Below are 25,712 nucleotides of genomic sequence, written 5' to 3' on the forward strand. Positions count from 1 at the left end.
CAGTTCGGGAAACGGCATTGAAAGACCTCAAATCACCCGGTGATTCCACGTTAAAATCTTTATTGCCCTCCTCTTCGAGTGACACCTGGACCCTACGTGTCCAGGTGTCACTCGAAGAGGATGGTCACCTCCAGATCCACCTGTATGTCGAGCAACAGCGAACCCTTAAGCGTGCAACGAAGACTTAATAGTGGAATTACTAAGTGGTTTGTGTTCTTTTAATCATGAAGCAGTTATGCGAAGTCACAGCGAAAACCGCTGGGAATGAGAGCTCAGAATACCGTCGTTAACAACCCGGAAACCAGAAAACTATGTGGGGATGGTGAAGCGCTACTTAATTGTTCAGTGCTAGTTGCATTGGTGCTTTCATTCAATCTTAGAAAATGCAGGAAGTTATCCGTTTTTAGCAATAGGTTTTTTTTTAAATGCTCACAAAGGTGATTAGGATATTAGGGTTTCACACAATTTTCTTTCCTTTCCCGTCATAAGAGTTTTCCCGCAAATAGAGTTTTAGAGTTTATAGTTGTAGTTGGGCAGGATTTAAACCTGATAGCATTGAAAGTCTTTGGGGAACAAATTAGAATTTAAATTGATTCACGTATTCAGAATATAAAGCGTCGCATCGTGTTTCATTTCTGCGCAAGTTGCAAATAACATTTTTAATTGCAATATCAAAGTATAAGATGTATTGCAATTGGAGAAATCATTCCTATAGGAACAATATCAAGTCTGGTGGCTTCCCTGTCAGAAATTTATTTCAATTTCACTTTTAAATAATGGTTTTTTTCTACCTGCTTCCTCCTCCTTTTTTAACTACCATAACTTTGAATGCATCTTCCTCGTAAATCCGTAAAACACATAGCGTATGGCAAGATTCTTCCCATACCATTAGTAATTACTTACAAAACGCACCGCACATTAGCGGTTAAATTCTTCGAATGGGCATATATTTCTATCAAATACTTGCATTTCTCTCCGTTAAACTGCGTGATTTGTGGGGAATTACGTCATTGGAACATCATGGTTTGATGTTGTGCGAAATGAACCGCCGGCGCCCCGATCTGTTCCCGCTGTCTTTATCTGTTCCCACGTCGTGTTTACCACGACTGGTGAAAATGTGAATCCGAGATGACATTTATCATTCTCTCCTCTTCTCCGAAATCCCGTGCTGCTACATTGTGACGGAGCGCGATGGAAACGTAAGAATTGTACATAATCTCGAGTAGGAAAAATACAGTAATGCCTAAGTTAATCAAACTAAGCCTTTGGCAATACCATTGCACCTAGCTTTCAGTAGGATTGCCATTTTTTCGCACAATCATAAACTCAGCCGGATAAAAAACCATCTGATTAAGGTGGCTAATTTACACGGAGATCGTGCATTGCGAAATATGAAGTGAAAGGACTCCTATTATTCTTTGCTCTGATGTTCCACTAAGTAAGTTTTGGGCTCCCTTTGTGAGTCATAATTGGATCGCAGATTTGTAGGATCTATACGTTGTTTTAATGACTGAAATATGAAATTTATGTACTTCGATATGGCTTTTTAAAATGTTAAATAGGTTCTAAAACTGCTTCTAAGAGCACTGTAGTTTAAAAACAGAAGAATCATTTCTGTGCAGTAGCAACATAAATTCACGAAAAGGACGATTGGACACAAAAAACGACTAGATAAGGTATTTAATTGCGTTCTAAAGGAACATTTTTAAATATTTTACTTTTATTCACTGCAACTTATTTTTATAGGTCATTTGCCATATGTCACTCAACATTTTTCAATGTAGAGTAACACTAATGAATTCAATTATTCGATATTCAAGTTAACATACATTTGAGTAAAATACAGAATATTTGATAAATCTTTGGCAATGTAAATCACCGTCATTACATAGTCAAACGTATACCCCAAAGGTTCATCACCGAAGGAAATTACATTAAAATTATACATTCCATTATTTTTTTGGAAAAAATTCGAATATTAACTTTTATGTCCTTGAACTTTAAATTTTTAAAAAAATTTATATTAACTTTATATCATATTATTTTCGGCAGAAGGCGAACTCTGTAGGACGTCCACTAAAATCATTAGTCGATCCTCCTCTGAAACACATTCCCCAGTCTTTCAATACGGGGGTCTCAGTTCAATGATCTATCGAATTAGGCTATCGCAGGATATTCGGGGATATCATATGAATAGAATTCTGTATTCATTTTTGTTTGATGGCTCTACGTAAATATCGATTGATATCAACAGATATTTTGACAAATAATAGGGCGAACGGACCGATATCTAGCTCTAGTTGCTGGTAAAGGCCGAAAAAGAAATTGCGTGTCCGCAGAATCCCACCCTTGGACCGCGATTGTTTCGATGCTAGTATACCGGAAATAGTAATATTATTTTGACGACGACCGTTTCAGCTTACGGGAGTAGGAGTCGAGAAACCCAAAGTACTAACTGAGAGCCTCTTTATTGATCTCCCGATTCCCTTCTTAGTATAGTATGACCAGCTCTAAGTAAGGAACGCTTATCAACGTTTATGGTATTCTTAAAGCGATACGACAGTAAGGACCATGGCGCCAATTCCGGAGCCTTTTCAGGAGCTTTCGAAAGAAAAGATGGCCTTCGTCACTTGTCTCCCTAAATGGATATTTAAGGATTAGATCAGCCTTTGCGGTTGGATACCGAAAACATACGTCATTTAACTTGTTGCCATAAATTCTCAATGTCTGCAATAGTTTCCCTGAAATACACTTGAATATATTTTCCTAGATAACGTTTATTCACGATGGATAACTGATCCTTGCACTTTTCCACTTGATAAAATTTTTATTTTACGACCGGCTTTCGATGTATTACATCATCATCAGGTAACCAACTGAAGTTGTGTGCTGGCTTATACTATACATTCCGGAAGGAGGGGAGAGGACGTGGCAGTAAACGAGGGGGGGAGGAGAGGGGGCTAAAGGGTGGGGGGAGCCAAGGGAGGTGTTTAGAAGGAATAGCGGAAAAACAGCGTTGCGATCTTCTTAAAAACAGTACACGTAGTCTTAAAGTGGTCCACTTGGGCGAATGGCGGCAGTCAACTACAACCCATCTGTAGCCGGGGCGACGCTTGCAGGCGGGCCGAGGGTTGGCGGCCAGGCCAAGGGGATTAGGCCCTTCTGGAAGGGTGGCGGCGGAATACCCCACATTTAACTCACACTATGTTAGACGGTACGCAACTTCATTTTGTTGCCTAATGATGATGTAATGCATCGAAATCCGGTCGTAAAATAAAAATGTTATCAAAGTGGAAAAGTGCAACGAGATCAGTTATTCATTATGTTCGACTTCCACCACATCACGTCCCCTGAAGCTACGCAATTTGTTGATCACGAACTTAACATACAAACATTTGCCCTAATCAACCGGTGAATGATTTCAGCAGTGCTAGACACGGTGCGGTGTTAGTTGAGAATTGGTTGCCGAGTAGAATTCATATAAACTATTGATAATGCGTTGTGCGATTGATAAGAAGTGTCTGTGTGTATGTGTGTGTGTGTGGGGGGGGGGGTGTGGTGTGGTTGTATGAAGTGCCGGATGAATCTAATCGTCATGAACTGCTTTCACAGTTCAAAGTATTTTCGGCTTTCTTGTGTGCCAAAGTAAAGTGTACAGCGTGGATTTCCCATGGATTAGAGCAGTAGGAAACGATGAAAAGTCATTGTAAGGAGAACGTACTGAAACATTTCTTGACTCCAGAGCCTCACTTGATCATGTTTTATGCTGGTCCAGAATGCACACAAATGAAGGCAACCGTTTAATGCGTAAATTTCCCTCGTCCTCACCCTGGACTACGTTTTCGTGCAGCGTACTAATTTTGTTTCACTCTGGGATAATCGCTGCGAAAATTACGAATTTTCCGTGACTAAGCCAGGATGAAACAACTCAGCAATGATGATAGCGTGTGTAACAATATAATTTAAGTCACGTCGGATATTTTCACGGAAATGTAATTTTTAATTGAATATTGAGTGCGGTTAATGTGTAATCAATGGCGTAACCGGAAAGTTAAATCCGAAGACTGCTTTAGCATCTCGCCGTGAAAGTGCAGTTCGTAGACATCATCGACTTTCTTCCTCGGTATTCTAGGTGATAAAACCAAAAAAAGTATTCCGGTCATAAACGCTCTCCTCAGAAATCACAACAATGACAAAGATCATTTCATGTTGGCATATACGCATGCAACTCTTTAAATGGCATTAAAATCTCTCCCCGGGGGGGGGGGGGTGGATCCATATGGTGCGAATTATTAACGCGAAAGTGTGAGCCCGCCGCCCTATCGGAAGATCCCACTCTCTTTCCCATCGACTGGACTTTCATTCCAGTGCTCCTCGCTCCAATCAACGGGGTAGTGTTTTTAATCTCGAGGATGAGATTTATTAGCACCTGCCGAAATCATTCTGAATAATTCATCTTGCTCAGGTCCATTCATCCTCCCCCGCGCATCTGTGACTGAGCCAGTGAAATCGAGAGGAAATGCGATGGCGCGGGAAATGTCCAGGCAGATACCGAGCAGTTTTAGGGGCAAAAAAACTAGTGTGGGAGATTCACAAAATTACAAAAGATTGCTACTTCTCGTGGTAGCTTCCTAGCGAGAAAATTTTATGATATATTGGATTCATTATTTATATTTAAATAAGTGAACCTTTATTCTTTTCCTCGTGGCATAATGGACGCACGAGCGTACCTTCCCGGTTCACTCTTTTCCCTTCCTCCCCCCCTCCATCCACACCCCCTGAAAAATCGAATGCATTAAGTCACTAATTGCTAAACTTGTACATTATACCTAAGATGGTACAGTGCATGGAAACGCTTTTTAAGCAAAAAAAACTCTATGAAGTGAAATGCTGGAATCATTTTTCCTAATTTCTTCCATGAGTATGGACTTGTATGAGGTATCGGCCTCAACCGTCTACTGCTCGAAAAATGTCCTCGTTTTGATTTGACGTTGCCTCCAGAGAGAAAATTTCATTATTTCTATCACCTCTGTAAACATAGTCATTACTCATGGAATGCCTTAAACGCGTGAAGTGAGTGGAAACTGGAATCTTGGCACAATGAAATATCGGTGACGGATACCACTGTCACGATAAAATGTCAATCTACTGGTGATCGGCAATCTCCAAGATCCCGTTTTGATCGTAGCAAATCGATTCCTAAGTCGAGGCGCCTCCTCCTTTGAGAGTCGACCCTAAACTCGGTTGACCAATGACCGCGAGGTCGGTGATCCCCTTATCGTCTGGGGCGGTCGTTCGCCCCTATCACTACGCTGCGGGTACTGCCATTGCTTTGCCCACTCAACACCGATTCACCACTCACAGGAACCCATGCGTAATCATGGCGGTGCGGGACATTATTATCAGCAGAATAATTGCATACTTCTGTGTGATGGATAATGTACGAGGGTCATCCGGAAAGTAGTACCCGTTCGTGAAATAAAGACACAAAAGTAAATATTAACAAACATAAAAAATTTTATTTGAAAGAAGATACTTTAAACTACTTCTCAACATAATCTCCAAGCAAATTAAGGCATTTGTCATAACGTGTGACAAGTTTCTGTATTCCTGCTGCATAGTCCTTCGCCGCCAGCTCATTGAGATACGCGAGGGACCCATCTTGCACAAATTTTTGCATAATGCAGATGGTGTTTAACAATTTCATGAACAATTGTTCGAGAAACATTGGGAAAATGCTCACAGATGTCATCAATTGTGACGCGCCGATCGTTCCTCACGAATTCGTCAACTGAGCTCACCAGTTGGTCTGTAATGACAGACGGTCTCCCCGAACGCTCATCGTCGTGTGTGTTCCCCCTCCCCATGTTGAAGTTGCGACACCACCGCCGAACAGACGACTCGTCCATTACATTGTCTCCATACACCTCCTTTAATTGGCGATGAATATCACATGGGCGAACGTTTCTTGCATTGAGGAATTTAATCACTGCCCTCACTTCACAACTGGCGGCGTTCTCAATTTTTTTAAACATTGTAAACAATCACAGAAACAACACAGGCAATGCTAGCGTCACGCAACTTGGCTCAGAGAAGGCAGACAAGCCACTGAAGCTATCTGACCTCGTCCAGCGGCTACTCGCGTCGTCAGCACTTCATGCGGCACGAACGGGTACTACTTTCCGGATGACCCTCGTAATAACAGAATTTTAAAATAAAAAATGTTTCCGGTGATGGCTTACGAGTATGATCCAGCGACAGTGACTGCAACAGTAATAAGAAATGAAGTAAGTTGGAGTTGGTTACGGGTTGAAGTGGGATACCTTCGACAATTACCTCGTGATCGACAGTTTTTAATGAATTTCCTCTGGCGGTGTTATCCAGTTTAATCGAGGACCACCGTGGGTTTGGCGGTGCGAGGAATGTGCCCGCCCGAATGGTTGGCACCGCTAAGAGCCTTAGGTTGGTTCTTGGAATTAACTTACGAGGGAAGATTTTGCTGGAGGATAGAGAAAGTGCGGTGATTGATATTCCGGCTTCCTACCCGAAAGTTCGAATCCTGGAGGAGGCAGAATTTTCCAGTTGTATCCCTGCCCATACTTTGGGTAATGCACTTGTGGAAGCAGAATACGCTGCTCTTTACTTGCCATGTGAAAAGCACAAGTGGTGTGTGCTGTACTTTACTTGTTTTTACATTAATATACCTAATGTAACACTGAGAAAATCGGTGAAAAAATTTGCGAATCCATTCGGCTATTCACGAGAGTATACGTGTAGTTTACATGCATATTGTATTGTATTCGTAGTATAAATGCGGCTGAAGGTGTCGAAAACGAGAAACGGATTTCTCGCTCGGTCTCTGTGAGAATGAGGGGGAGTGCTGTTTCAAAGTAAAGTTTGCTGTCTAGCTAGTCTCCTGTGAAGAAACGATTGAAATGGATCTGGAGAGGATTTGTTTCGGTTTGGTTCCTGTCCATTCCTTGAGGAGATTAGATTTTCATTTGGAATTTTACTTCCGGTATATCTAAGACTTAGTTGAAGAAAATAAAAATATCTCTTCAACAAATCGGAAAGATTCAATTGGTCCCGGCTCAACTTTGCGGAAATTCATGTTCATTAAATGAAGAATACAATGTATATTTCCACTGTCCTTTATCCACGTACAATTAGTTTCAACGCTCAAGCGTCATCATCAGGTAACACTAGTTGTACGTGAATAAAGCACAGTGGAAAGATACACTGTATTCTTCATTTAATTGATCAGAAAGATATTGAGACTGATATATTCAATAAGGCGAGGATTTAGCGTGCATTATGAGGCAAGGTTTTGAAGGGCTAAGTGAATGAGGCAACGAGGGAATTAAGAAACAGGCCACAGACAGGAAATCTTGGTGGGCCACAACCTCAAGCTTGTTTTCCCGCGATATTAGACGGGTAGACAATTTATTACGCAGAATATATCGGTAGCTGAAGCTTAGGTCAGTATTTAAGCGATAGTGGAGGTTTCTAAGATGTAGGAGTGCCCCAAATCCCTGTACCCTAAAGGGTGCCGAGGGATGTGGGCTACTTTAACCTCCGGTCAGCTAATGACCTGCTATGATCAAACTAAAAGGATGAGCGCAATTATCCCGAGTTAATTTCTTTATCATCAATTGAATGATAAATGTGAGAGAATGCACTTTCTGGGGTGTATACGCCTGCCATGTAAACTGATCATATCGTCCACGCACTGTTATCGTGCTGGATGTATAGTTTATATCATGACTGCCTCTCAAGAGTTTTTCTTTAATTTTCCGCCTGCACAAAATTCCCTTGGATTTAAAGTCTCATTAGTTCAGGTTCCCCTAAAGTATATTCTGGCTCTTCTCATTCCCGAATCGGTCAAATGGGAAAATTTTGAATAGCTTCATTCGCAAAATAGTTAAGTAAGACGTCGTCATAAGGGATAAATATGTTCTTTGGCTTCATGTAATAACTCTCCAAGGGTGCACCCTAAGGGAACTCATTCATTCCGCGGAGACACATCCATCCATTGGGTTGGGCACCCCATGTCCGTCCGCGCCGAGGGTGCCCCGTCAGCGGAGATGTTTTGGGGAGCGTCATCCGCTAACGATTGCCGGGTTCCCTCCCACTCCCGTGGCGGGGAGGGGCCGGATAACGACGCCCAAGACCTCCCGAGGCCCCCACCGCGCGCCGCGGAGGTGAACGACGCATCACGGCGGGTTTCGCGGCGTGCGTCGAGTCGTCCCGGTGACTTCATCGCCCGGATCGGAAAAGTGGGACGATGGCATCGGGAGGCAGGTCGGGGAATCGGGATTGAAGGAGGGGCGGAAGGAGAGGGTGGGGTGAGGGGAGGGGAGAGGAGGTAATCCGGAGAAAGCAGGAACGGGAGTGCTGTGTTCGGGGGCGGAGTGGCGAATGGGTGCGGGAAGGAGGGACGTCCGCCACGTTCGCGGCAGTTTGGAAATGCCTTCAAAGGGTGAGAATAGTGCGACGAGCCGTAATATTTAGAATGAATCATATCGTTGAAAACAGGAGGGGAGTATTAAGTATTTCATTATTTGCAGTTCAACTACCATTTTACTCTGACAGACAGACTCCCTAAGTTCCGCTCGTTTAGGGACTGCTGTCTGTTAAAAATAACTCCGTGGACATGTCTTACGCGTTGGATTCCCAATCCATGGAGAGTCAAGAGATACAAGAGAAGTGTTGGAATAGTTGGATTACATTAGACATTGGAATTAAAAAATAAAGAATGAGCGGATGTTTTTGACTGAGTTGAAACCTGCGAGGACTATTTTTTATGGTGGTTTTCCGCCATGTAATTCGGTGAATTCAAATGAGAGTATGCTATTACATCGAAAATATGCTCAAAATTCCGCTGACATTCAGGTCCTGGATGATTTTCGTGGCCATAGTGACTGGGTTTCCACCCCCATAGTTTGCCAGGGAACTTCATAATTTTGAGCACGCTTGCGCGGTAGTACTAGTTGTTTTCATGAGAGATGATCGATAGCTGAGGTCATTTGCGCCATTGGGGATGGACAGGAAATGAGGAAGGGTGGAGAGAAACCCGGCGTCGCAATTAGCCTACTCTTAACGAAAGGCGCCAAGGGGTCCGCAGCTTAACGTCCTATCCGACGATCGACGTACTCACTCAAAGTTCCCTCCACAAAACACCTCAACTAGGGATCGGGACACCACTGAAAATATCTGCCTCCTCCGGGATATGAATCCGGTCCCTCTGGATGGGAAGCCAGTAAGTCAGCCACCGCACCATTTTGCTCCCTTCGCTTGTTGAGGGCATGACTATTATGACAAGCCCGACTGTGAAATTTCCTTATAGCATGCATGTTTCACGGATTAGCTTCGGTCAATCAGAGCCGTTTTATACCAATTTACCATTACTGTTGTAATCAAATATCAAGAAATAACTTAATAGAGTATATGATCCATTACAACTCAAGAGAAGTGTGTCATCCCATGTTATCATTTCTTTTATAGAATTTAAAATACATACATGCACTTGTGTGATATACGACATTATTGGCTGCATTTCAACAATATGCTCATTTGGCTCGCATTTCTGAGCTTCGTGTGTCGTCCATAAGCCAAGTTTCACGAAACAAGAATGACTGATATTCTAAGAAACTTAGATCGAATAGCCTTTGTTCGAAATAAGATGGCATGGATTAGTTTATTTTGGCTGTCTTGTAAAAATATCCAGCAGTATCTTAATGGATTTCTCCGGCGAGGAGCAAAGATCCCTCTAGCCGATAGGTAGATTTGAAGATAGAATATAATTTAAATTGATATTTATTAGCGACTTTATGGATTGTATTTTTATGGATTTTGTGCATGGCTACCAGGCTAACAGCCAGAAGGAGCTCATCAGATGGGACGGAGCGTCCCGGAACCTTGTTCTCTGGTTGTGAGGAAGGATAGCCAATATTCCATTTACGCGTTATCCGGCTGTTCAAGCTTTAAGATTACTTAATAATTTTTATCGGGGCTGAGAGTGTGTACAAAGATTTCGTTGAGTTTAAAATAGACGAGCAAACTTCATAAATAATCGAAATAGATGGGTGCTCTGTACAACTCACTAGGTTTCTAGAGCTGTCCCAAGTTAGTGAAGCCTTTTCAATACGTAAATTGCTTATAAGGAGTTACGAGGGTAGGTAACGGACAGCGAAGATCATTTGTGACATTAAGGACGGGTGGATAATTTTTTAGGGTTGGAATATTTGGGGAATGGAGGAAGCGTGGAGAGACACCCGGTAATGTCGATATTAGTCCACTCGAACAACGGCTGGAGCTGGAGGGTTCACAATTCAACATCCCATCCGACCGGCGGCTTATACCACTTGAAGTCCTCTCCACATAGCATCCCAAGTGTGGATCCGGTTGTCCCTGAAAAATCCTCCAGCGCCTGGGAATCGAACCCGAGCCTTCGGAGCGGGAAGCGCCACCGCACCATCCCGATCCTCCAGGCGTCGTTTATTGTACAAGAACAGCGTTTCATCTGTTTTCTCTATTTATGCGGTTTAACACCCGCTCCGTATACATCGTCAATCTAGTGAGATATAGACGTCAAAAGTGTGCTTTCGTGGGTGAGTGAGTTTAAGAGCGCCGCGAGATTACGAACCCAAGAATCCCCGGACCAGCCAGTTTTTCCAGTGGGTAAAAAGGCACTTCTACAGAGGCGCTGACGGCAGTTATGTATTCGTCGACCTGGGGATTATGTTGTGAAGGAAAAGAAGTTTCAGCTTTCTGGTGTAATTAATAGCGAGTGAGATAAAAGTTGGGAGATTTTAAAACTTGAATGCACCTCGTATCAAAATCGGTAATATATGCATCGCGGGGAACACCTTAAAATGTAAACAATAATCGGGAGTAATAATATCTAAAAATATTCTCGTCGAGTAAATTCTCACTGCGTATTCATTATGATTAGAAGTTTAGAAATCTAGTCATTCAGTTCGAACGCTGATAGTAAAATTTCGTGGTCCAAGGCTTATCATTATAGGATTATGTATCCTTGGACCACTCATTCAGGGGATTTTAAGAAATAATTTTTATGGATTTAATGGACATGTTGAAAACTTCTGTCGAATTTATTCGTACAACCGCTGCTACTAATGGCGATCACTATGTATGCGACCGTGAGCTAATGCGGGAATACTTTTTTCACCAATGGATTCTCTACTAGGGCCCTCGATCTGCAGTACGTATTTGGTTCCCAATCGAGTCAAAGGGAAAGAAATTCCGAAATTTTCCCTCGCACGTGTTTTATTCATCAAAAAAACATTATTCAACGCGCCGAAGGACGCGACAGGTCTTTTTTCATTGGCCCTTTTCTGTTAGCAACACTTCATAAAAATACCTTAAGAGATGGCAGGTGTCTTAAAGTTAAAGGCCTCTTACATCATATTCTTGTGGAGGGTCTCGTAAAAATACCCAGTTTAAGGAATAGTGGCTACCGAGAGATGGCGGATCTTTAGGCAAAACATTATTGCCAAAAGAATAAAAAAGTGAAGTCCCTCTGCTAAATAACCACACTTGGAATTTCTCTGTGAATGGAACATCTGTGAAAGCGTGAAATTGTACCACTTGCGCTTGAACTTTTTTACCGGCCCGAAGTAGGACGTCACGTATGATATTGATGCTTCAATTAAAATTCCTCCATTTCAATCGATTTCAGCTTAAATTACACTTTCTTTAGTGCGGATTTTTCCAGCAAATGTATCGGGGATCAGGATATTTTAGGACATCCGTGCCAAATTTTAATTTCATATTAAATTTGGAGTCTGTACCCGGGAGTATTGCGAGCACGTAATCGCCCTCTTTGCTGCGAGGAAATTAAGCCCTCGCTGGAGCGTGAGACGTTTGTATGTGGTAAGCCACGAGCAAGGAATCCGGCCATCTTGGGACAGGCGTATTTTATGTTTCTATCTTCTTTTAAAGACTTTTAAAAACTCCGGCTCCATTCATCGGGAGGGTGCCTTACGGCGAAAGCGCTTTTCATTTTGGAGGACGGCGTTGTGTAACAATTTTACGATCACGATTCCATGCCGATCTTCCCATGGAATGACGGTTGGCGAGGATCGAGGAGAAATCGGACAATGAGCGACCGTTAATTACGAGGGTAATGCAAATTAACTTCCAGGGGAGGAGACGCCGAGTTTCATCGGCAAGGAAAACACCGTAAGTCACTGATGATTTGCGCGAGATTAAAAATAATGAATCTCGCTACCGAATGCTGCACGAGGACACGGAACTCTGAGTTATCTGCGGATAATCTGCCGATGACCCTAAAGGTTTCTTTTAATTTCTTCCTGGTGTTTGGACATTATTGAGAACGTAATAAAATTTACCTGGATATTTAGGACTAACTTATTGAGTAAAAGAAAGCCTTCTCTCTCGATGAACAGCGCACAATATCCCCACGGGCCAATGCCGTCCTTTCCTTTATTGTGAAATGTCTAAGACATGAGTACTCAAACATTTTTCACTATCGACCCATTCTACAATTTATAAACTTTATGTCAACCTCCCTCTATTTCACCATTGCGTAATGATAATAGGACAAGCAAAAAAGTCGTTCACATGACTCGAGACAACACAAATTGAATGAAAGATTAAAGTCATTGTTTTGTACGTACATGGAATTCAAAGTACCTTGTATGCCGTATTTTTCAGCGGAATTGGAATTATTGGCTATCTAAGATTAATTGAAAATGTTATTGAAGAGAAAATGTATTCATTAGTCATGCAATCAAGTTATTTGATACATGACTTCTCGAATGGTATGATATAGTGCTATAATATTTAGTTGTATATGTACGAGGGTCATCCGGAAAGTAGTACCCGTTCGTGCCGCATGAAGTGCTGACGACGCGAGTAGCCGCTGGACGAGGTCAGATAGCTTCAGTGGCTTGTCTGCCTTCTCTGAGCCAAGTTGCGTGACGCTAGCATTGCCTGTGTTGTTTCTGTGATTGTTTACAATGTTTAAAAAAATTGAGAACGCCGCCAGTTGTGAAGTGAGGGCAGTGATTAAATTCCTCAATGCAAGAAACGTTCGCCCATGTGATATTCATCGCCAATTAAAGGAGGTGTATGGAGACAATGTAATGGACGAGTCGTCTGTTCGGCGGTGGTGTCGCAACTTCAACATGGGGAGGGGGAACACACACGACGATGAGCGTTCGGAGAGACCGTCTGTCATTACAGACCAACTGGTGAGCTCAGTTGACGAATTCGTGAGGAACGATCGGCGCGTCACAATTGATGACATCTGTGAGCATTTTCCCAATGTTTCTCGAACAATTGTTCATGAAATTGTTAAACACCATCTGCATTATGCAAAAATTTGTGCAAGATGGGTCCCTCGCGTATCTCAATGAGCTGGCGGCGAAGGACTATGCAGCAGGAATACAGAAACTTGTCACACGTTATGACAAATGCCTTAATTTGCTTGGAGATTATGTTGAGAAGTAGTTTAAAGTATCCTCTTTCAAATAAAATTTTTTATGTTTGTTAATATTTACTTTTGTGTCTTTATTTCACGAACGGGTACTACTTTCCGGATGACCCTCGTATATATATATAATATTAATGACTTTTAATTAACTTTTCCCTTGGACCCCCAATCTACCCCGAGCCCAAATCGAAGAGTCCATGTCAATCAACCTTTTGGAAATCCCTGCTCTAAGCAGGGGTACTTCCCCTGTATTATTTAGTTCCTATGGTTTCTGTCTTAAGTGCATCGCGTCATGAATATCTGAATCCGCTCAATCTCCCCACGCTCAGTAATACTAAAATGACACACGTAGTATAATAACCTTTCCTATAATTATGCGATGAACAGTATTTGAAGTTTCGTGCCCCTTTGTAGCTTAATGTTTCAACTACTTAAATGAGTGTATTAAAATTCAGTGCTCTGATAGCGAAAATCATTTTGTTTTCTTGATATTAACTGCATGATATTTTTATTAAATTCATATGAGTAAACCAAAATATAGATGTGATAGTTTCTATGCATTCAGTCAATTTTTATTTATTAAATTCTGTGTACACCTGTGTTATTGCCTGCACTGATAACTTCATCTACAGTTATGCTATATAGTTCTGTGACTTTAGTGTTAGCGATACCGTTATTATTTAGTGAAATATGGTTTCCCGTGAATATATCCATCAAAAGTGGCGATGAAAAATTCATAAGGTATCCACACTGAGATGCCATCTCAGGAACCAGTCGCAAGCGTGGCATTGAAGGATTAATGATGCGGCGAGGTACAGGGTTCGTCCGGAAAATAAGTGTACTGATTTTTTCCCGCCGCTCCAGGCGCGCCCAGCACCGCTCTGACGGGCTGCGATTGGAGGGGGGTATGTTGGCAAGCGACGCTGATAAAGGCAGTCGGCTCTGAGCTGTGGTGTAGTGAGGAGCTCTTTTAACGCGAACCTCCACGCTCGACCCACGTCACGGAACGCGATGCCGAAGTTTTTGGAGCAGCGTTATTCCATCAAATTTGCGGTAAAGCTTGGGAAATCGTCTACTGAAACTGTCGGTATGATTAACCAGGCTTACGGGGAGTCAGCCATGTCCAGAAACATGATCTTTCGGTGGCACAAGATGTTCGTGGAGGGCAGAGAAGAGGTCGACGACGAACCACGGCCTGGACGCCCATCAACGACACTCACCGACGAAAATGTGCGAAAAGTTCGTGATGTACTGAACTCTGATCGTCGTCTTAGTGTTCGGATGATAGCAGAGCAGTGTAATGTGCCAAAAACAAAACGAAAACGAGTCGCCCGCGTCTGGCCAGCGATCAAAAACATCTGGCGGCTGCATCACGACAATGCGCCGTCTCACACCGCGCTTGTCGTGTCGGACTTCTTGGCCAAGCACGGCGTGGCAACGCTGCCGCACCCGCCCTACAGCCCGGACTTGGCATCACCGGACTTCTTTCTGTTCCCGAAGATAAAGAGGAGTTTGAAAGGAACGCGATACGGGACTTTGGACGCCGTCAAAGAGGCCGTGACGACGTGTCTTCAAGAGGTTCCCGATGATGCCTTCGCGGGAGCGTTCCAGCAATGGGAACGCCGCTGGAACAAGTGTATCGACTCACAAGGGTCCTATTTTGAGGAATATTAGCTTAAGATATGTAAAAGTGTAATAAATTTTTTTTCCTGAGCTCAGTACACTTATTTTCCGGACGAACCCTGTATATCCTAGCAGGCAATGTCTCGCTCCGGCACGCAAAGAGCGACGTTTAGACGAAGTTTACGATAAAAGCCATCCAAATATCGTTTAGGAACTCCACTTTCAGATTTTTTTATCAGTTCAGTGCCTTTTCCGATAAAATCCAACAATTCTCCCATTTGTCAAGTCACCTATCTATTTACAGGTCAATTGGGCTATGAATAAATTCCACGAAGTTTCCATCGACTTAGCGTATGGGGAATGTCATTTGTAGTTTCAGTTCAGGTCGGAGTGAATCCAATTAAATTTCTTTTACAATCACAATTTATGCCTTTGGGCTGGTCACCTAGTACCCTTATGTGAATTTTACACGATAAATACCTACAAGTATATATTTTCGTTTTATATTTCCTGCATTAATCACATTCATTCCCATCCAAGATCAAGTGTTCATTTTGTAAGATTTATCCTTCCAGGTGTGTCAGCTGGCGTCATTACATCAATTTCATTTCGATAATGGCCCTCATATGTCAATTTTATAGGTCACAGTATTTATTATGAACAAAATTTCTACCGACGGTCTTAAATTATTAGCGGTCGAATGTAGCGGGGTATCCGGTGCCCGCCATTCGACGTCGGCCATCGACTCTCGACATTGCAGCCAACGACAGGGAGGGATCGCCATCTCGCGCGTGCATTTGCAGTCATTTCCTCATCATGTGCCGAAGATTTTGTTTCCATTCGATCCGGTCATCTCTCACCCACCCTCCCTCTCCCTCGCACTCCCAAATCAGCATGCGTAGCCATCGCTACCCGAAGAAACTCCTTCCTCTCTCTCTCTCCCACCATCCCGCCACAAACTTTCTTCTCATCTCTCCTCCATCCACACTTTGCGCCTTCCCATTCTCGCGGTAACCGTTTAAGGTGTCGCCGCCTCGTTAAGGGGATGCAGACTTCGGAAGATTTCCGGTGATAAAAGCTCTCTTCATTCTCTTCCCCAACTGCTTCGTTAATTAACCTCGGAGCAAACCATGGCATTTGGCCTACATCTGCACCTTTTTACGTCAGTTTGTAAATTGTGGGTGGATGCCATATGACCTCGTGTGAATGATTTGCTCGTGAAGGGAAACACGGATTTAGTGCCTGAGAAAGTCCAATAATCGGGAAAAACTCAGTTAAATTTACTGGTAACAATACCGAAATGCTTAAATAAACTAGTTGTATACTGATTTATTAAAAAATATCACTTTTGATATTTGATTGCTGTTCACTAAGTCGCCCTAGGTTCACTAAATGGCTACGTTCGCGTCACGCACACATGACACGAGCGAAGAAGGCGCAGTCCTTAAGGGAAGAACAAATTTGTGCGCGGTGACCACCTGACCGTTTTGTTTTGGATCGTTGCAGTGCCGTCACCTTGAGTGCGCGCAACCTTTGAAACTCCGTTCAACATTCAATGGCGGCATTTTAGTTTTAACATCTGTAAACGAACCTTTTTTAATGCTGAAAATACATTGAGGGAAAAGAACATTCATATATCTTTTACTTTAATTACTGATTTTCTTAATATTATTACAATTTTTATTATTATTATTTGGTATTCTACCGGTTAAGGTAGTTTTCTGGATGGACATAATTACTAATTACATAATTTGTGACCCCTAGCAAAACACAACATCCTACTTTACATCAGGTCCCTCTTCAGCTCTGAGTACTTTCTTCCTCCCTTCATCCCGTCCAACATCCCTATCCTGTTCCTTCCCTTTCCTGGTTTGCCTAACATTCTCCCCTCAATTACAGTCTTCAACATCCCGCTGCCGGTCAATACTCCCTTCAGCCACTTTTCCTGCCTCCATAGGATTGCTCCCAACAAACCCCTCTCTTCGCCCACCATACCAAGTACTTCCTCATTTGTTTTCTTCTTTATCCATTTCACCTTCTCCATTCTTCTCTACACCCACATTTCAAAAGCCTCAAGTCTACGTCTATCCTCCTGCTTCAATGACCACGTTTCCGCGCCGTACATAGCTACGCTCCATATCAAAGTTTTTACGAGTCTTATCTTAATTTCCTTACTCAAAGTCCCTCTCATCAACTCCCTCCTCCTTGTAAAAGCCTCTTTGCCTAGCGCAATTCTTCTCCTTACGTCCCTACTACTTTGACCGTGCTGCTAAGAACCACTTCCGAGATACGTAAACTGTTCCACCTGCTCCAGGTTTTGCCCTCCTATTTTATGGCATAACTTAAACTTTTTTGTTTCTGGAAATTCGCATGACCTTGCTTTATTAATATTGATTCTCATCCCATACCTGTCGCGCTGAATTTCCAATTCGCTGAGCAATGTTTGCAAACCCCTTGGCTGACTGAGAAACTAAAGCTTGGTCATCAGCAAACTTAACTGATTTTACGAATTCCCCGCCCACTTTCATTCCTACCTCCAGTTCTTCCCATGCCTCTTTGATCATTTCCTCTGCATACAGGTTGAACAGCAACGGTGATAATGGGCAACCCTGCCTTACACCCCTTCCTAACACTGCCCATCCTGACTCCCCGTTTCCCACCCGCACCTGAGCAGTCTGAGACATGTACAGGTTGCGGATTAGCCTCGTTTCCCTCCAATCTATTCCTATTTTCTGCAATATACTCATTATTTTTTCCCAATTCACTCTATAAAACGCTTTTTCGAAATCTACGAAACAGGCAAATACCTCCTGGTTGTGTTCCATATTCCTCTCGATTAATAATCTCATTACTGCAATGGCATAACGCGTACCTCTCCCCTTCCTAAATCCAAACTGATCATCCCCTAAGTAATCATTTGCCCTACTCTCTATCCTTTTGTTTATGATCCTAAGAACAACTTTAGCTGCGTGGGATATCAAACTTATTGTCCTATAGTCCTCACATGATGTAGCCTTTAGCTTTTTCGGAATAGGAACTAAAAGTGATCTCACAAAGTCTTCCGGCCAGATTCCTTCCTCATAAATACTACGGATCAACCCATATAGCCTCTTCCTCCCACATTTTCCTAAGCATTTTAAAAGTTCCGCGGGTATGTCATCTACCCCCACGGCCTTATTTAGTTTCATCTCCCTTAATGCCCTTTCTATCTCATTGTCTAGTATGCCTGGACCTAAGCTGTCTTCCTCTACGTCATGTTCCTTTTCTATGTCTAACTTTGTTGGTATAAGGTCTTTACCATACAGTTCTTCTATGTATTCCTTCCATTTCTCTTGGATCTTTCCTGTGTCAGCTATTAACTTACCCGCCTTATATGTTAGTATAGATCTTCCTTTCTTATTTCCCAATAAAAATTTAACTTTGCTGTACAGCGCACCGATTTCAACCTTCCACTACAAACTTTCCATATCCTCACACTGCGTCTTCCACCGTGATTCCTTTGCTTTATTTATGTCCCGCATCAATTTATTATTTAGCTATTTTTACTCCATTTTGCCTAACTCTGTGTTTACATTCTTCCATTTTCTCCGCTCATCCATCTTTGTAATCATCTCATCCGTGATCCATGGTTTCCTAGTCCTTTTCGCATTAACGGTTCCAAAAGTGTATTTTGCAGCTTTCTATAACCCTTTCTTGATACTTTCCAATTTTTCTTCGATAGTACTTGGATCTTCACCATCCTCCATGATTTCCTCTACCGCCTGTCGGTACTCCCACCTTTTCAAACCATTTAATGCTTCTACATTCCATTTTCTAACTCGCCGCCCCTGCCTAATCTTTTAGAAACGGACGCTACATTTCATAACAACTAAATTGTGGTCAGAGTCCGCATCCGCGCCCGGGAAGCTGCGCGAATTTATCACACTGTTCCTAAACCTATGTCTAACCAGGATTTAATCTAGCTGATACTTTTCTGAGTCACCTGGTATTTTCCATTATACCTGCGTCTTTTGTGGTGTCCAAACCAAGTGTTGGTGATGACTAACCCCTGTCTCCTGCAGAACTCAACTGCTTTATCCTCGCGGTCATTCCTCGTGCCTAAACCGTAGTCGCCGACCTCATCACCATCCATTCCTTCGCCTACCGTCGCATTCCAATCCCCCATCACTATCAAACGTTTCCCTGCAGGAACACACGCGATTATGTCCTCTAACTGATCGTATATCCTATCGACCTCTTCTTCCTTATGGTTGCTTGGTGATATGTATACCTGAATAATAACCAAGTTCGTCGGTTCTGCTTTTATCTCTACTAGTAATAATCTATCCGATACTTGTTCTATGTTGAATACGCTTCTTCCTATCTCTCTCTTTAAAACTATGGCCACCCCTCGTTGGCTCTCGTCCCCGCCGCTGTATATTTTTCTATAGTGATCACTCCAGTAATCCCCGCTATCCTTCTATCTCACCTCGCATAGACCTAAAATATCTATATTTCCCCTTTCCATCTATCGCTTAATATTCTCCAGTTTCCCTGTCCTCATCATTGTCCTACTATTCCACGTTCTTATTCTAACTAACTTGGTCTTTATCTTTAGCGTCTTCTGTCTCGCTACTGCTGGTTTTCCCTTGCAAGGGTTTGGTGGGATGACGACCGCGGAAGCCTTGCCTCCCCCGCTGCCGGGCACGACACATGGCCGATTGGGCCAAGCCCCGTTGTTGCCGGGGATCGAGATGGTGCGGGGGCTAACGTACTGGCTTCCCACCCTGAGGGCGCGGGTTCAAATCCCGGCGGTGTTGAATATTTTTCAGAGGTATCTCGATCCCTACTTGAGGTGCTTTGTGGAGGGCACTTTGAGTGAGTACGCCGTCCGTCGGATGGGACGTTAAACTGCGGACCCTTTGGCGCCTTTCGTAAAGAGTAGGCTAATGCCGACGCCGGGTTTCTCTCCACCCTTCATCCTTTCCTGTCCATCCCCTATGGCGCAAATGACCTTAGCTGTCGGTCGCCTCCCCTTAAAACTACTACTACTACCCCGTTGTTGCCAGGACTCAAAATCACTGTATCATTTAAATCTAGGGAATGATAAATGAGGTGGTTTCCCGTTGCCTTCCTCAATAGTCTTTTTAACGTGACACCATGACTTACTGGCCGCCCCACTGGGGTCAGACGCCATTGCAGCCGCCTCACTGAGGAACAGACGCTGCGTGGACTTCCTTTCGTCTGGCTCCTAACCTTCGACCTATCTGGCATGGGTGACCCTACCAGGAGCAACTATTATTAATCCCGCCAGCACAGCCCTAGGGGTCGTCGGAACACACAAGCCCTTCCACCACGTCAAGGCTGTAGTCCGGGGATGGGTTGCATACTATTTATATGTGAATATATATATATATACTATATATATATATATATATATATATATATATATATATACTATATATATATATATATATATATATATATATATATATATACTATTTTCTTTTCGATGTTAAAATCTGTGCAAAATGAATTTATGTCTGTCTATATGTATTCATGTGTACATATGAATGTAACTATAATTTTAATTCCTAATATAATAAGTATACAAGGAAGGGTTAAATGGTAGAAGGGACCATTTGGTTTCAATTTCTCCCAAATAAAGACCTCTATCTTTCTATCTATTTATCTAAATCTTCGACGAGTTTGCGATGTTCATCGTCTGTGGAAGTGATCGGACGTCCGCTGCGTGTTTCATCAACATATATGTGGCTTTTCCAGGCTCGATCCACGAAATTTTATTATACGTCAATTGATCTAACAACAGCATTGTCACCATAAACAGCCTTTAAACTACGAGGAATCTCAGTAGGAGTCACTTTTTCAGCAATTAAAAATTCGATAACAGCACTGGCGTTGACATAGCACTAGAACACGTCTCCATACTTCCGCTTCTCAAAATACGCTGGATGAATGAAACGACCTCAAACTGTGCTTGCGTGTTGAGGGGTAATGTTGCTTCCACATGCCACCAAGAGTTCATCTGAAGGCTATATTGTTTGTGATCTACAAGCATGCATGCACTAGTTTTCAGCCTGCCCTCGTATTTAGACTTACGTACGGAAGTCTTATTCCAGTTTTGGTTTTTATTTAAATTTCAATGAGAAGTATTCTATGGTTAATACACCTATATCACTACTTTCTTACGCGCCAATGAATACGTATGTAAATGACGTATTTCGACCAATCCGACCAAACTACATGAACTGGTCACAATGCCGGGCGCGTGCATCACTGGTCGTGCCTTCGTCATGCGCCGAAATTATTTTCCTGAGATCCACCCTTGTCTCCTCTTAATCAATGCTCCCATGCGTAAGTCATCGTGATAATCAATTATGTAACTGAAAGTAATATGAAGTAATAGGTGTCCACTTTACCCAATAACATTTGCCAAATAAAATATATTCCACCTACGACAAACTTGCGAACCTTCAGTTTCATTCGTTCGTTGCTTTATCATGTGACAACAAGATTCTTTTGAGCGTATTGGTTGTGAAACTGCGGCCTAGTCAGTAAACATAGCACTGAGTCATAGCACCGGAAATCCCGCCGATGCGGGGATTAGAACCCGGACTCTCTGCGTGGAAAGCCAGTGGACCTAACAACCGCATCGAGTCGGTGATTCTTGCATTTCGATAATTAATCCTGGGAGATGTGCGTCTGCCAAAGACATATCCTAAAACAATGCTTTACAAGAAACCATTTTATCACTCCGCATACTTAAGGCATTTGGCAGAAGAAGCCTCAATCTCGCCCCAATAATCACGTTTTTTATGCTATTACTTTCATTATTTCTTACTTTCTCTCCCTTTCATGCTATCCAATATGCCTTTTATTTTCCTCTCACTTCCTCCCCTCTACCACTGTCTTCAATATTCCATTGCCACCCAATACGCCCCGCAGTCACTCTTTTTTCTTGTGTTCCTCAAATTTATTTTGGCTATCCTCGAATTTTGTATATTATACAAAATTGGTGAAATAAAGAAGGCAAAATTCATAGCTAGACTGTGCGAAATATGCATCCTGCTGACTGTCTGTAAAACCAATTTGTTCCGCTAAATCAAATCTCTATTTGCTTCTTTGTTTTGAATAAAATGAATTAGTCTTCAGGCTTAAGTGTTTACACATCGCCAGATAGAATATGCTGATAAGGTAAACATTTAATCCGTGCGCAGAACACCAATGCGTTTACGCATATGGGCATTATGATTATGGGCAATGGCTCAAGTTCATTAGCCAGGCCCTAGAGTTACTTATTCCGTTGATGGGAGATCAAATGAAGGACGGCATATTGATCAGACAATAGAGACCCAATCTACGAGATCAGTGGGAGTACAATATGCTTCGCTCTTTCGCCGTCGCTCATCCGCTCGTTTCTCTCCTCCTCCTGCAGGGCTCGTGACGTTTCGCGATGGCACCCACGGCTTCCCGCGCAACGAGGGATTCTTCCAGGACTGCAGATTCGTCCGCAAGAGGCGATGCCCGGACGTGGTCCAGAAGGCCCAGAAGGTCGCGCTGATGGCGAGGGCGCAGTGCGAGGAATAAGGTGGCGACGTCCGCGGCGGCAGAGGGGGCGGCGGAGGGGTGGGCTGCTCTGTCGCCTTCGGAGCCGTGATACACCGACGAGCGCGTATCAAAAACCGTACCTGCACTGGAAAACGGAGAAGAATGGACACAGGTCCTCCTCTCTTCTGCTGACAATTATGTTGGACTTCAAAATGCTTGAAGGGGTGGAAGAACTTGAAGATACGCATGCTTTTGTTCAACTGGGGTATTTTGGTTTATGCTGAGTGAATTCAATGGATTAGGCGGTCATTTTTTTTGACTCCTTATCGCTCATATTACTGTCGCAAAAATTTTTTTCTTTTGCTTTATGAATTTGGACTCCACAGTCTTCGCAGACTCAAATGTTTACATTTTTTTCCCACTCGCAAAATGCATAAGGACTCGGTTAAAACTCAAACTGTGTTCAAGGCCAGTGACTTCATTTATGCCAGGCACACGATTTGATATCAAATACTGTTTTTTATGTTAGCTGGATCCATGATATTATTGAAATAAAAATGAAGGTGCACCTGCCTCGTTGATCTTTCTGTTCCAAGGTGACGCAGATATTTTATTTACCCGACCAGAAAAGCGCTTCCGTCATAGGTATTCATAGATATATCATACTGTGGTATTTAAAAATTCCATCCAAGGAAAAAGACGCGCTTTCATTCGTAGTTGATGAAAAGGCCAATGTGGACGATGATCGAGGTCAACAGCTATTCCACAAAAAAGGGCGACTGTCATTCCTTGTGCAGGTGGGCCCGCATTGCCTCGTTCCAGCCGGCAGAAAACTTAATGCCAACCATTAGATTCCATGGGAATAACGAGGATAGCATTCAATCACACCAAAAGTTCACGCCTTTTCGTGCACATTGTTAAGGAAAGGAAAGTGAATTGAGGAGGACAACGAGAGGGGGGGGGAGGACAACAAGACTGAAAGCCCATTGCCGTTCTTATGCATCGATTCATCTCCCGGAGTATTCACTCGCGGTGCCAATGGAATATGGAACGCGGCAATGCCCGTTCATTTCAAAGGTATTATGCATTGGTATGGAAATTCATTTCATTTCGAAATTTCTTTTTCACGTGTCTAAATCTAGTAGCCTTTGTGTGTGTCACTCTGATCTCAACGCCAGTTTTATTTGATTTATCTACTCATCCAAAAACAGACTATTGGAACTTTAAATCGAATTTTTAAATGAATATAATATGAAGAACTACGATAGTCACATTATGCAAGTCATTGGTGAAAGAAGACAAAAATCGAGCCCGATATCTCTCGATTAACGGAGGTTGTTTATTCACTAATTAAGAGGCCGTGGGGAGCGAGAGCGAATATAGATTTGGGGTTGAACCCGCAAATATTGGGCCGCGTATTGCATGGCCCAAGGAATTATCACTCTATCCGTGACCATCCCAATAGTTTACTGAAACATTAGATGAAAGTTTGCACAAAAATGAAGACAATGTGCGTATTCAATATTATTTGTGTGATGATAAATGGCACCCTTATGTTTAGGAAATAGTTGATTAATCTGGCGCATGTTTTTCATCTTGGTGTAAGATGGTGGGATTATTCTATTAGGAGGGTAAATTAGATGTGCATGCCTCTCCTCGAACATGCCTCTTCGTATTGGGGATCGTCTATTGAAATCTCCAAACCCGAATTAAGTGGTCAATTGAAAGCACACTGAAGAAGTAAAAAGCGAAAATCCGTGCACATTATTAGAGATACGTCCTGAAAGCTATGAATAAAACGAGTGTAAACTCAAGAGCGATGGAAAGAAGTCTTAGAGGATCAATACGGTAGAGATATGAGGTCATAAAGCTTAGCAATAGAAAGTAATATGACGTGAGTGGGGATACCTTGGGTCCAGTCGTACTTAATTGCGAGAGAGAAAGGATAGTTAGGATAGTTCGCATTTTCGCGGAAGTACTTAAGGGTTAAAGAAAATTGGGGGAGGAAGAATTATCGGACTAATCGGTAATATCAATGAGGTGGGAATTGAGGCAGATTATATGGATGCACTGCTAGTCCCATCTCAAAAAGGGAAAGAATTCTACAAGTGTGGCATATAGAATAATGGTTTGATTTCACACGCAAAAAAGGTACTAAGGATCATCAATAAAGGGATAGGGACGAGTGCTAATGAGTCCCTGGGGATGGCTGCTATGCGTTCAGAAAGGAGAGAGGTAAGTGAGATGCCATAGCAGTAATGAGAGCCCGAATGTTAAGGAGCATCAAATGCAACCTAGATGTATTTTTCATAGAGTTCGAGAAGGTGTTTGACGGAGTGAATTGGGAAAAACTAATGAGTATATTGCAGAAAAAAGGAATAGATTGGAGGGATATGCGATTTATCCACAGCCTGTACATACCTCAGACTGCATAGGTGCGAGTTTGGGAATGGAGAGTGCGGATGGGCAGTGTTAGGAAGAGGTGTAAGGCAGGGATGTCCATTATCTCCTATGACGTTCAACGTATACGCGGAGGAAATGATTAAAGAGGCATGGGAAGAATTGGAGGTAGGAATGGGAGTCGGCGGGGAATCCGTAATATCAATTAGGCTTGCTGATTACCAAACTCTAGTTTGTCAGTCAGCCAAGGGGTTGCGAGCTCTGGTGATTTCTGTTCCGAGGTGTAACTGTAAAGTCATCGCAAATGATAAAGGATGAAAATAAATGTATAACACAGAGATATTGCTTTTTTAGGAAGAGGAAGACTAACTTAAATATTAAAATAAGCGTTAATAAACTAGAGCAGGTGGAACAGTTCATGTATCTCGGGAATGTTTAGGACTGAAATGGTCAAAATAGTCCATCCCGAGAAGAGCTGTGCTTAGGCCGAGGAGCTTTCACAAGGCAGAAGGAATTGATGACAGGGATGTTGGATAAGGATTGTGAGGCTAGATTAGTGGGGATACTTTGTTTTGGGGCGTTCTTTTACGGCGTGAAAACATGGTCACTGAAGCAGGAGGATAGACGTATATTGGAGGCTTTGGAAGCGTGGGTGTTGAGA

The 25,712-nt window shown here is 42.7% G+C and overlaps 1 protein-coding gene across 3 annotated transcripts in view; it reads left to right on the forward strand.

The window, feature by feature from the left end:
- Positions 1 to 23,236, forward strand: part of rtp (MORN repeat-containing protein retinophilin) — an 80,805-nt gene extending 57,569 nt beyond the window's left edge. For all 3 annotated transcript variants that reach the window (XM_071587034.1, XM_071587033.1, XM_071587035.1), the window contains one exon: positions 22,539 to 23,236. In XM_071587034.1, the coding sequence (XP_071443135.1) occupies positions 22,539 to 22,690 (152 nt within the window). In that variant the 3' untranslated portion in view covers positions 22,691 to 23,236. The remainder of the gene's footprint in view (positions 1 to 22,538) is intronic.
- Positions 23,237 to 25,712: the final 2,476 nt, after the last annotated feature.

This window comes from Hetaerina americana, unplaced genomic scaffold (assembly GCF_022747635.1).
Source record: "Hetaerina americana unplaced genomic scaffold, ioHetAmer1.1.p SCAF_29, whole genome shotgun sequence".
Classification (NCBI taxonomy): domain Eukaryota; kingdom Metazoa; phylum Arthropoda; class Insecta; order Odonata; family Calopterygidae; genus Hetaerina; species Hetaerina americana.